This window comes from Leguminivora glycinivorella, chromosome 6, assembly GCF_023078275.1.
Source record: "Leguminivora glycinivorella isolate SPB_JAAS2020 chromosome 6, LegGlyc_1.1, whole genome shotgun sequence".
NCBI classification, from domain to species: Eukaryota; Metazoa; Arthropoda; class Insecta; order Lepidoptera; family Tortricidae; genus Leguminivora; species Leguminivora glycinivorella.
In genome coordinates, this window is record NC_062976.1 from 14,871,643 (window position 1) to 14,884,934 (window position 13,292).

The 13,292-nt window shown below is 38.9% G+C and overlaps 2 protein-coding genes across 2 annotated transcripts; one reads left to right on the top strand and one right to left on the bottom strand.

Moving 5' to 3' along the window:
* Positions 1 to 4,553: 4,553 nt before the first annotated feature.
* LOC125227301 (extensin) lies at positions 4,554 to 10,528 on the bottom strand. Its single transcript, XM_048131578.1, has 4 exons — positions 9,714 to 10,528; positions 8,914 to 9,114; positions 7,507 to 7,737; positions 4,554 to 5,181 (listed from the first exon to the last, which is right to left on the bottom strand). Exons 1-4 carry the CDS (start codon positions 10,338 to 10,340, stop codon positions 4,696 to 4,698), a joined length of 1,545 nt encoding a protein of 514 aa, XP_047987535.1. The 5' UTR covers positions 10,341 to 10,528; the 3' UTR covers positions 4,554 to 4,695.
* Positions 10,529 to 11,126: 598 nt separating this feature from the next.
* On the top strand, positions 11,127 to 12,820 carry LOC125227111 (probable 26S proteasome non-ATPase regulatory subunit 3). The gene has a single exon (XM_048131324.1). The coding sequence runs from the start codon at positions 11,246 to 11,248 to the stop codon at positions 12,728 to 12,730; it is 1,485 nt and encodes a 494-aa protein (XP_047987281.1). The 5' UTR covers positions 11,127 to 11,245; the 3' UTR covers positions 12,731 to 12,820.
* The last annotated feature ends 472 nt before the right edge of the window (positions 12,821 to 13,292 follow it).

Consider the following 13,292-nt stretch of genomic DNA (forward strand, 5'->3'; position numbering starts at 1 on the left):
ATAAAATTAATATAAATAAGACAATAGTTACTTTACGTGGACATACAACCTTTATAAGGGATGCTATGAAAATAATATGTACCTAGTTTTAACAGTAATTGTCCCATGTTTTACTTAAAAGTACATACTCCTATGGCATCAACGGGTAAGCTCGTGGCAACAAATGAATATTCTTTTTCTCAAACATGGTATGAAATATTGATGTTATGTGCCTTATAATTGGCAGCGAAGTATGACGTTGCAGGTGCGGCTAGGACAATTGATAGATAATGGAATTTCATACAAACCTTGCAGGCCAAGGCCGGCAAAGTCTACTTTTTTAATTTCCAAACACAGATAATTGTGACATAACATCCAGGTATTTAGCCAATTAAAAAAAAAACTATAAGGGGCTTTATAGACGTGCCGACTGCAACTGGTACGGGCCCTAGACAATATTTGATTTTGGGTGCGTTTTCATACAAAAAAAATTTTTTTCGTTTTTTTTAAATTTTTTGTTTTTTTATAGGCGTATACGGGGCATTAAAGGGGAACGAAAATTCATTATTTTTGCGCTACGACGCACCGTTTAGGAGATACAGCCATCCAAAGTTACTATTTTCAGTAGACTTTATTTATTTCATACGATGTTTGAGAAAAGCACTATACATACCTCGGCGGGAAATGGGGTTGCCCGCCTCAGACCTATCCGGGCTCGCTTCGCTCGGCCGTCTATATGTCTTCGGCCGGCAACCCCATTTGTCCCGGCCTCTGTAGTAATGTACTATTATTCTGTCAACTTGTTGTTCTGTCATTCTGTGACTCGCATTTACTATGTAATGATTGTCAGCTATGCAAATGCGATAAACAGTAGGTTTATGATACTTCTAATGAGACAAATGTTTTTTGTTATCCACTACTTACAGCATAAACTAGGTGATATGTTGATTTATAATATTTTTCATAAAATTCATTTTAAAGCAAACCATTCAAAAGTTGTAGAAAATTCATTTTTCGCCGTGAGCACAATTTTGGAGTGAACAGGATTTTTTTTGTAAAATATTTGGGTAAGTGAGTAACGGCTCGGCCACAGCCAGCACCGGTCCTCCCCCAGCGTGAACAGCGTGACCCGCATCCGAAACGTTCCAGAAACACTGGTTATTATAAGTTACGCTGTCATATACAACCTTTCTAATTTGAACTATTGATAAAAACGGGAATTTTAAAAATGCAAGTTGTGATTTGTGACAGTGATCATACGGAAACACTCAAATATTATTCCTATAGGGACACTCATATTACAAAGTAATTTACAAATATACTCAATCTCTAAATATTAACTAATTATATAAACTGAATTATTTACAAAATACGTTCACGTCGAAGTTAGCGTGCACTCTCTTACATATTCGTAACTATTTACAATGACTATTGGGTATACACATTAATTTTAAAAGAGCATTGATCAAAATAATCCCTTGTTCAATAGACTCAAAATGGTTTAATCAAAGTTGTACAGAAAATGGGTACTTCCTTTGCGTTCTATGGAACTGCAAATTCCTCAAGCAACAGAGCTCAACTCGTACGTGCGTTCTATAGAACTACATACTAAAATGCACCCGTGTGAGCGATGACGACTTTAACGAACAGTTTTAGCTAAAAATGTTAAAATCCTATATGCTCACTCACGGTTCGATTCAGTCTGCTTTTCTAATTACAGTTCAGTAAGCAACAGTTTACAGTTAACATTTTCAGTTAAAACGAATTGCGGGTGGGTGCGGCAAAGTATTCAAAAGTTTACAATGGTCAACTGTGTCACTACCCTGAAAATAGTTTAACGATGAGTGCTATATTTTCATTTAATTAAATCACAATACAACATTCTTAGTAAATAACAACAGTTTGGAAACCAACTTTTGTACGAGTCTATTATTTTATCAAAATAGACAAATTCATAATATCGAAAGCCGAATCAATCGCTATTATTAAAAATCAGTCTTGGGTCAAAGAAAACCATTCAGTACATGCTTCGCCTTCAAAATTTACTATTGAATATACCATTTAGGTCCGCTATATTTTCTATTCTTTGATTTTTACATTTTGTATCAAAACATTCACGACATTATGAATGTCACAAGGCAATTGACAAAAAACCAACAAAATAAACTACTCTATCAAAATGTCAGCCGTTCGCGCGTTGTATACCGTCATATCACTGACAAAATTTTCATGATTATATATTTTTTGTTTTATTTTTTATTGGTTTTCCAACATAATAAGTATTTAATTTTATGGAAAATCATGTACAGCGTATATTTACATGAGTTTTTAATTCACTGCTAATCTGGTCCTATATCTATAATCGCAACAAGTCGTAGAAAGGTACTCGGATTCGTAACGATGACCTTAGACAAATCTAATTCTAAAAATACCACTTTAATTTAATGGACTGGATTTTATAAAAACAAGCAGATAATTAATAACAAAGTTACTTTTGAAGTAACTAGAAAGGTATGTTCTATTTTCTTTTACTGCTAAGTGCAAACACAGTAATTTTTGCTATCATTCGTTTTTCAAATTAGAAAGAAATGAGCAAAAAACATTATGACAATCTTGTTGGTTGTTGGGCACTTCGTGGGGTAAGGTAAAATAATTTAATTTTACTATATTTCACCTTGCAATATACACAAACAAGACCCGGGTCATTTTCAGGGACCCTAGTAGGAGCATGTTAAGTTGGCAACGGTTTTGATAGCCAAGCCTCAGCAGGGTTAGCACAGGATTGCCCTGAGAGTATGTCGCCGCGAGATAGACTATCCGTCCTTCTGTCATTGATACAGTCAGAAGACATGTGATCTATCTCGCGGCGACATACTTCGCGGCCATCATGTGCTAGGCCTACTGGACGTGTTAAGTAAACGAAACATTTTCTTGCACAGTGTGCTGTCAAAATAGCTGCCTACATAGCTTGATCCTTCTTTTTATGTTTGAATTGATATAATTGTATTTACAACAAGATCTGGAATTGATACGACAGCTAGTACTGTGAAAGGCAGCAGCAAATATTTAGATATCAATACGACACATTTTAAATCAACAATATTAATATCTATTTTTAGAAATCTACATATAAAGTAAAAGAGAAATATATATTACGAAATGTTGGATTGTTTTACAAATATAAGAAAGGAAATTTACAAACACTTGATTAAAATGCTATGTCCCCAGTAGTTGCATGAACGATAATAAAATGGCTATTGGTTGTCCTGTTGTTTACATCATGATAATCGTTATTTAGAACATCTTTTTCTTAACATACATTTTGTAGCATCAAGCAATGTCCGAAACCATAAGCTTAAGTAATCTGTCTGTTTCTGTCTTGACTGTACTAAACTACTGTCATTCATAATTATGGTTTCAAAACCATTAAAATAGACTTTGGCAATTATAAAAAAAGTAAACAAATCATTTTTCATCTATGCGAATGCGCTATTACCGATATGAAATAAAAATCGACACCTTAAAATTGCTTACAAAATGTACACTTGTACTAATAGTGATGTACTAAAATGTCACAATGGTTAGGCAATGATTTCAATGGAACATTTACATAATTCAAAATACGATTATATTTCCCAGTCTTTTCCAAATTTAAGTTTAATTACTGTTAGTGACTCAGGCAACGATCAGACAATCTTTAAAGTTCATAAAAATCACTTGATTGAGATCGTTGGAGATTTTACAGTTGTTTTCTACATTAATGCATATTTCAAGCTACCGATCAACATAAATGCTCGTCGTGAGATTTTTCACTGGGGTTTTTGTAGTGGATTTGTAGAATACAGTCATTTTTCGACAGAATTTTTTCAATATGGCACACGCAATTGACGCAAAACAATGCAAACAAATTTTCTAATTTTACGTAAGCAGTTTTTTTTTCATTTAAATCCAATTTGATTGGAATATTTCGAGTTGAAATAAATTTTATTAGGAGATATTCGTTTTGCTTTGTTTCGGTTTAACATAGCAAAAAAATAGACTGTACAACTAGATAGATGCTGCTGTCATTTTTGTATCCAAAATATCTAATATACGGAATTTCAAATATAAAAATGATGTCTATTCATAATTGCACTTTCAATTTGGACTGGTTATACGTGCAAATCATTTTGCAAAGTATCTCTGCCTCCTAGCTATCTAAAAAAAACATTATACTTACATTTTTGTCACTAACCTAAAACTTTTAGTTCACTGAGCAAAGTAAATATGTACATGCAATCGATTCAACGAAAACGGACCCACAGATGAAGATGAAATGAAAAGAAGACTATCTATACACATTTAGGTGGACTTAAGATTATCGGAATAATCTCAATCATCAATCTATCTTCAATTCTTCACCAATAGGCACAATCACACATCCTCATACAGAAATAGCACGTAGGTACAGATCAAAATGCCTATAAATACAGAAATATTATGCAGTCCGTAGTTTGATCTGATAAACTAAAGATTTATTTTCCAAAACGATTCGGTCCGTCGCAAACGGATAAATCAAAAGTGCAATTACTCTTAAACATTACTCACATCTAAGGACCGTTCCCGAACCCCACGCGCGACGACCGGACGTCCGACGGACGCGGGAACGGCGCCCCGAGATCGCAGAGCGGCGGCGAACGTCCGCCACCCTGGCACTGCGGCGAGTCACCGTCTCGGCTACTTGTCGGCCGGCTCGGGCGGCGCGCCGAAGTCGAGCTGGTAGCCGCCCGCGCGCGTGATCTCCTCCATGCTGGGCTCCTTGCACTCGTGGCCCGCGTGGCCGGCGGCGCCGCAGTTCCAGCAGGAGAGCTTGGGCGGCGCGTAGAGCACGGGCACGAAGGCGCCGTAGCCGGGCGCGGGGTAGGGCGGCGGCTCGCCGTTGGCGAAGGGCGGCGGCGGCGGGCGGTAGGCGGGCGGCGGCGGCGGGTAGCCGTACGTGCGCGGGTACAGGTACGGCAGCGGCGGCGGCTGGCGGCGCGGTGCCGGGGCCGGTGTACCCGGCGGGCTGGACGCGGCGCTGGAGCCCGAGTCGGACGACGAGCGCGCCGGCAGGTACGCGCCCGCCCGTCTCCGCACGCCGTTCAGCTTCTCCAGGGACCGGTACTGCTGCTGCATTGCGCTTATTTCGCGTAACCTGTCGTCCATCGTGTGTCGCTCGCGCATCTGCGAATAAACGGCGTTTCGAGCGCGTGAGCGAAATAATACAAACGACGTGTAAAATTTTAATTTACAAACGTGATGACGCAGGAATCTAATAAGGGAAGCTTACCGTGGAGCTTATTCGATTTATACAAGATGGCCCTTACAGGGCGACTCGCGGTCACCAAGCATACGACAAATCAGGTTTATAAAAGTTTGAACGCGTGCGACACCGATCAGTAGCGCCCAAGTATACGACCCGCTAACAGTGTCCGTGTCCGCTCGGGAAAAAATCTTAAATAATCAATTTCGGTTGCAAACAATGGTCTCTTACAGCATAAAGTGGTGTGGCAAGTCTTCTAACACTTCTACATGTAAAAAAGATGGAACAACATTCCACAGTTAAGTCAAATTAATTATTTTGTTGAATATTGTTTATTGTCCGCGGAGTTCATTTATACTGGTCAATATGGTTGTGCTGAGCGGCGCCGAGGCGCGTCCATCCCTCTTTGCCGAGTTAACAATGTGATATGCTATCCCTTTCACGTAAACGACTAGGCATGGGGCCATGTTAGTTTATGTCTGTTGCGGGAACTTCGTACTGCCGTTCGTACCATGTGCTACCATTTTATGAAATATAAAAGAAAGCAGATTTGTAATAGTTTAAATTATCTAGAATCTGTAGAGTCTGTAGTGGTATTTAGTTCATTGATTAGTTTAGAATATTTAGTTGGTTATTTAACTTAGTAAACGTAAGTAAAAATGCACAGTTTAGTTATTGTTACTAGAATGATTTTTATTGAGATGCTATCACAATTATCATCCTCCTTGCGTTATCCCGGCATCGGCATTCGCCACGGCTCATGGGAGCCTGGGGTCCGCTTTGGAAACTACTACCAAGATTTGGCGTAGGCACTAGTTTTATGAAAGCGACTGCCATCTGACCTTCCAACCCGAAGGGTAACTAGGCCTTATTATAATTTAATTATAATATTATAATTTGTTGCAAAACAAATTCACCACAGTACTGGTACCGGTACCATTGTCTATAATAGACATGTCCCATTCCCATCCCTACTGCTAATCATAAAGGCGCGCCATTATTTGAAACGACCAATGGCAGCACCGTGCGCGCCCGCCTCACCCCGCAAGGACGATTTGTGTTTGGTGTTTTCAAATAAATAGTTATTTGTTTTACAAGGGGGCAATGTTGTTGTTTAACCGCACGTGCCAATATTGATACCCGAGCGAGCGAAAGATTCCAATATTGAACCGCGAGCGTAGCGGAGTGCGGAGCGTAGTGGGTGGTGAGCTGGTGAGTCATTTATAGGTAAATTCTACCAGCCAGCTTAAGACATCAAGTTAGAATTTGTATAAAATTACTTTGCACTCTCATGGATAAAATGCAAAAGACGACTTATAACTATTAATTATATATTTCTCACTTACAAAATAGTTATTTAAAAATTATTGAAGCAAGATACACAAAAGACGTGCCCAACAGGAGCCTAAAAAGCGACATGACCGAGATAGTTTTTTTTCGTGAACCATTCTAAGTACATTTTATTTTGAACAGCTTCCTGAAGGCAAGACGGCGTGTTGACCAAATTGGCTCGGGTTAATGAATAGTTTTATTTCGCGTTCAATAGACTAACCTATTTTTAGCGAACGAAGTTACATTTTCCGTTATTAACAGGTACATGTTCCTGTTCTTCAATACTAGTTTCGTTCGACTTCCAAGCTCCAGCCGTCGCACACAAAGAAAGAGTCACTTTTGCCTTTTCGCAAAATAGTGATTATCGAGGCTTCTTCTTCTCATGATTGGCAAACAACATACATGAACACGTTGGGTGTTTGCCAGTGATCGGCATCTGTGTTCGTTTTTTTTTTTTTTCGACAAACAGGTACGTCATACCTAGTGTAAGGCCGCCTTTACATCTGTAAGTTACTTACGTAAATCTTTCATAAACAACTTATTGTTCCATTTACACTTATGACTTACGGAAGTTTTTTGATTTTTAACTTATTGAAAGTTTACATTGTTGCAAGCCACAAAAGTTGAAAAGAAAATAAACTACCGCGCAGTTACTTATTCGTGAGTCAAAAACTTATCAATTTATTTCGATAAGCTGTGAGTGGCTTCCGTAAGCAAACCTCGTACCCATTTACACTTGAAAGTTTTCAGCTTACGAAAGTAGTCAAAACTTACCGTAAGCTGCTTACAGAAATCATTTACATTTGAAAGTTTTGCACGAGTCGCTTACGTAAGCGGTAAAACTCATAGGTGTAAAGGCGGCCTAAGCATGCCGTGTATGTAGTCAGTCGTTTAGTGTGGTGTTTAATAATTACCTCATTAACGGAGAGATTGTCAAAGTTGGCCGCGAGATGCGGCAGCTGCTGGTCGGGCGGCGGCGGCGGCGGCATGGCGGCGAGCGGCGGCGGCGGCGGCGAGCGCTCGCGGCTGGCGCGCCGGCGCCGCGGCGACCCGGCGCGCGAGTCCCCGCCGGACGACGCCAGCGGCGACGTCGCGCCCGCGCCACCACCTGTACTCGCACCCGCGTTTACCGGGTAGTTTATTACCTGCAGAGTAATCGTGACATTTATTAATTGATAGTTCTTACCTTTATTGGTCAAAAACTTTCAAACGGTCTGCGAATTTATTAAGAAAACATACACCTTTGGCTGAGTACCTCTAAAGACGTATATGGGTGACATATTGGGCTGAATGAACACGACAAGTGATCGAGAGTCCGCCTGCTTCCGGCCGAGCGTCCCTACACTACATATATGAGTGACTGTGTCCCAGACAAAAAAGTTTTTAGTGTATGATACTGTAGTACTTTGTAGTTTCTTAGCAGCAGGGTTAGCACATGATTGGCGGGAGAGTATGTCGCCGCGAGATAGACTACCCGTCCTTATGACATTAATACAATTTAAGAAGAAGACCGTGTGATCTATCTCGCGGCAGCACACTCTCGCGACGATCATATGCTAACCCTGCAGGTTTCATTTTATTAAAACGTCACATTTCCTTATGTCTAAGGAGCATAAAGATTCCTTAGATATGGACCACCCAATATATCACTTTCTAAAGCCTCAACACCACAGTCGGTATTTAAAAACTGTGATATTCAAGGTAAGAATACTGTTTACTTTTTAAAAAGTGTATCATTCAGGACAGCGCAATAGACAGCAAATTAAGGATAAGAAGGAATAACTAAAAAAAATATATTATCATCATTATGAAAGTTAAGAAAAAAATGGGAATTAGAAATAAAATTGTCATGAAATTATAGAAGTTGCATTATTACTATACTAGTAACAAAAAAAAAAATTTGTCCAAACAATATCTTGTTTTTAACAAATAATAATGACTCAGTGGCGCACTGTGTGCAAACACTATTTAAAAAAAATACTGGTCACACTCTTGTTTTGCAGTTTGTTGGTTTACGATTATGAACTTTAATTAATATTGTGATTTTACGCATAATAACGTGATAAAGCATTAATTTACGCATGAAAAGTTGCTCCGTATTTTTTTTTCTTTCAATTGTTGTCATTTTAATACAATTTGACAACGCATGTAGGCATATTTTCTTATTTTTCTGGAGATGTTTTCGCCACGGACACCTCGATCCAACTGACGCGAGATTAGTGGATGAGGTCATAGACAAAGCTATCAATGTGGATGATGGAATCACAGGTTTTTCTTCGGAGTTATCCGTCCATAGAATTGTAGGTTCATGGTTTACTAACCTCAATAGGTTGAGTTAATGGTGAAACAATGATATTGGCAGGCCATGGATGCTGTCCCATGTACTCTGCCATGTTGTACTGTGGTAATGGCAAGCCTGGCGGCGGGTGTGTGACCTCCCCTAGCATAGGGACTGCCCCACCAGCCCCGCTTAGGACTGGTGGCGAACTGAGCTCGGGAGGCACACCTTCTAAACTTTGAGGCTGAAAATGCAAAAGTTGATAAAACTTTAGATACTTCCTCAGAAACAATTGTATAGTAAACATGATAACAAATATAATGAAATGCACAAAAACTTGTTGTTTATAAAGAATTAAGAAAATTTTCGTTTTTCATTTATTTGTTACTATGAAGCATAATTTCATACCAAAACTAAAAACAATTCTTCACACTACATAGTAAATTACCCACATATATTAAAATAATTTTGAGATAACAACAAACTTCTGGACAATTAGACCAGATGCCGCTTAAAATAAGTCATAACAAGAAAACCTTGTAAGAATCTAATAGTAATTGTACCAATAAGGTAACAATTATAAACAAAATAAGGTTAATAAGGCTTATAAGAAATATCAACATACAATACAAATTTTATGTATTGTATCTTATACTTAATTCTTAATGAATGTCCCATTCAACAGACATACTTTTATACTAAACCATACTTTGTGTCATTTCCTATATATATGTTTTCAGGTATTTCTAATAAATGTTTGCTCAGTCCTTTAAAGAATCATATAAGCATATTCTATCATAGTTATAAAATAGAAAACAAATTACTGTTCAGAAAATAACTAACCTGTACTGTTGGTGATTTGACATACATGATGTTTGGTGGCGGCCCTAAGCTGGAAAGGGCTGGCGGGGGCACCGACATGTTGGGCGCAACAGTGGGCTGAGCGTGACAACTGCTCACTGGCATGTGCTCTGCCTGCTCTTGGAACTGACACCGCTGGTCTTCAACTTTCAATTTATCTAATATTTCACCAAAATGTGACTTTTGATCAAATGTGAATGCAGGATGATGAAGTGCCATGGTATATAGTAGTAATATTTCTTCCAAGAGATCACCATATAAACCTTTCAACAAACCACTCTTCTCCAAACTGACCATAGCATTGTACAATGTAGTGGCACATGCGAAGTTGCACGAGCGTAACAGAGACACGTATAAGGCCATTTTCCGTCGTGTTCGAGGATCTGTGTTCGCGCCACCGATGTCTGCAGCCAAGTCTGAAGGATTGTTTGCTCGAAGTTCGGCACCACGCAACTCTTGGAAGTCGCGCTTTCCGAGCTCCTCGAGATATGTGCCAATGAAACGTAGTTCAAATGGCAAGCACATATTTAACAATGTACACATTGCGTCTATGCGTTTATAACTTTCCAATTCTTTAAACCATGATACCACGTCCTCTTTGCAAACCATTTCCAGAACACATTGAAAATTTGTGTAAAGAATCAACCGGTCCCCTGCTGCCGAAGCGCTTCCGTTGTTTAGGATTGTTGTCACTCACGGTTTTTGTAATATTGAGATGGTTATAATCCACCAATTCAATTGTAACATTAGGAGTAATAAGCTTTTATCAGAATTCCCCGAGATTATATTGGTTAAGCAACCACGGGCAATGCTAGTAGAGTAGGTAGAGTAGTTTTGTCTTGTCTATTCTATACTCTATGAATGATAAGTGTTGATTAATTCATTGTTTCTATTTTAAATTAGTGCAATTTAATGTTAATGTTGATATTAACATAAAAGGTTTAAATCATTATAGGACGATTAGGTAAACATATTGAATAAAAAATAAATGTATTTATTTAAATGGCTTTTTTATTGTTGTATCAGTATGTTTACTTGTTATCAGAGCACCTCACTAGCTGTTTTCATTATGTCTAGCAATGTTCTGTTTCATTCATCCTTGTATAAAATCAACGTGATAAAAAGAAATAAAACTATTTATCACAAACTCATACTCATATTGTATGTTTGAGCTACATTTGAACGCTTCCAAAATAACAACAAAAGTTGTTGTTAATTTTTACATAAATGTGATAAAATAAAAAATTATCAAGCATGGTTTCATTTCGTAAGTATATCATATCTTAATAAAAAGCACGACTTTTGTAAAATAACATAATGAAATAATTTATTGACCAAGTTTTTTCAGCTAGTAGCACTTTAATAAATGGTGTGTTGCTAGCGTTGTAATTGGTTACTCGGCAGAATTTTGACATTTGTGGTATGGTTTCGTTTAGTAGAAACTAAAATTGTCTCGTCAGGCTTGCTATAACACAAATCGTATTATCATCTCGTATAAGTGCTAGAATATAAAAATGGCACCTGCTGAAGATGTTGAAATGAAGAATGTGGAGAGTCCCGCAGCGGCAAGTGATGCAGAAACCGGAGAGGTGAAAAAGGACGCCGACGTTCTCACCGTCCAAGATTTACGTGAACATGCTAGACAAATTGATAAAGCAGTTACCTCCAAGGAACCGAGGTTTGCCATGCGAGTTCTTAGATCCCTTCCTAATACACGGAGGAAGTTAAACGGTAACGTACTACGTGCTATTATTAACCAACTGTATCCCTCAAGTTCAGACAAAGAAGCTCTGTTTGTTTTCATTGAGGCTCCGCAGCCTGGTGCTGTTGAAATTGAAACTCCACGTTCAAGAAGCGCTCCGAAAACACCAGTGCCAGAGGTGGATGTTTATATTCATTTGTTAGTTTTACTGCGTTTGCTGGATACTAACAAACTTGAAGAAGCTACTGAATGCTCACAGCAACTGATGACCAAAATTACAGCTCAGAATAGAAGGACCCTAGATTTAATAGCAGCCAAGTGCTATTTTTACCACTCCAGGGTGTTTGAACTCACTAACAAGTTGGATTTGATAAGAGGACTCCTTCATGCGCGCCTGCGTACTTCAACTCTTCGTAGTGACTATGAAGGCCAAGCTGTTCTGATCAATTGCTTGCTGCGTAATTATTTACATTATTCTCTGTATGACCAAGCTGACAAATTGGTCAGTAAATCAGTGTACCCAGAAAATGCTAGTAACAATGAGTGGGCCAGATTCTTGTTTTATCTGGGCAGAATAAAAGCAGCGCGCCTTGAATACAGTGACGCTCACAAGCACCTTGTTCAAGCACTGAGGAAGGCTCCGCAAACCGCTGCTGTAGGTTTTCGTCAAACTGTTCAGAAGCTGGCTATAGTGGTAGAACTGTTGCTGGGTGACATCCCTGAGAGGGCTATCTTCCGGCAGGCAGCTCTCAGACGCTCCTTGGCCCCATACTTCCAACTTACGCAGGCTGTTAGACTTGGCAACTTGCAAAGATTTGGAGAAGTACTAGAAAACTTTGGGCCCCAATTCCGCAATGATCATACATTCACTCTGATTCTTCGTCTTAGACAAAATGTCATCAAGACCGCTATCCGTTCAATTGGCTTGTCATATTCAAGAATTTCTCCAAAAGACATTGCAAGGAAATTGGGTTTGGATTCTGCGGAAGATGCAGAGTTCATTGTGGCGAAAGCTATCAGAGATGGAGTTATAGAGGCTACCTTGGACCCTGAAAAGGGATATATGAGCAATAAGGAGAGCTCAGACATTTATTGCACTAGAGAGCCCCAGTTGGCCTTCCATCAGCGTATATCATTCTGCTTGGACTTGCATAACCAGAGTGTCAAGGCGATGAGGTACCCTCCCAAGTCCTATGGGAAAGAACTAGAGAGTGCTGAGGAGAGGCGTGAACGTGAGCAGCAGGACTTGGAGCTGGCTAAAGAGATGGCCGAAGAAGATGATGATGGCTTCCCTTGAATGTAACTTTTATTATAAACTCATACAATATATTCATATAGCAGTTTCTGTTTATGTAACAAACTAATTTCAATAAAGGTCCTTAATGAATTGATTTGTTTTATTGAATGTTTTATTACTCAGGTAGTGTGTTACTTTTGGTTAACTTCTATTCTATTTGCTGTAACATTGTTGCAGCCAAACATTAAGCCATGTCAATTGATAATAACTAGGGATGTACCGACTATTGATTTGGCCGACTAGGCCGACTACCGACTAGTCGGCGCTTGGGTGGCCGATTAGTCGGCCGACTAGTCGGCTAGTCGGCCAAAACTTAATTTTCGACTAAATTCACATTTTGAATGTCATTTTTGGTCCTTCGAATGCGCTTTTCATGATTTTTTGCAAGTTCAAAGGTTCATGACAATGTTTATATACATTTTCCACTTTTGACAACCGGCTTGGCTTAGTATCCGGTAGTGATCCTGCCTATGAAGTCGATAATCCTAGGTGGGATATTTATTTCTGTGATAAATACAGATATTTGTTATTTAGACAAAAAAAATGGGAATTACGAATAGTT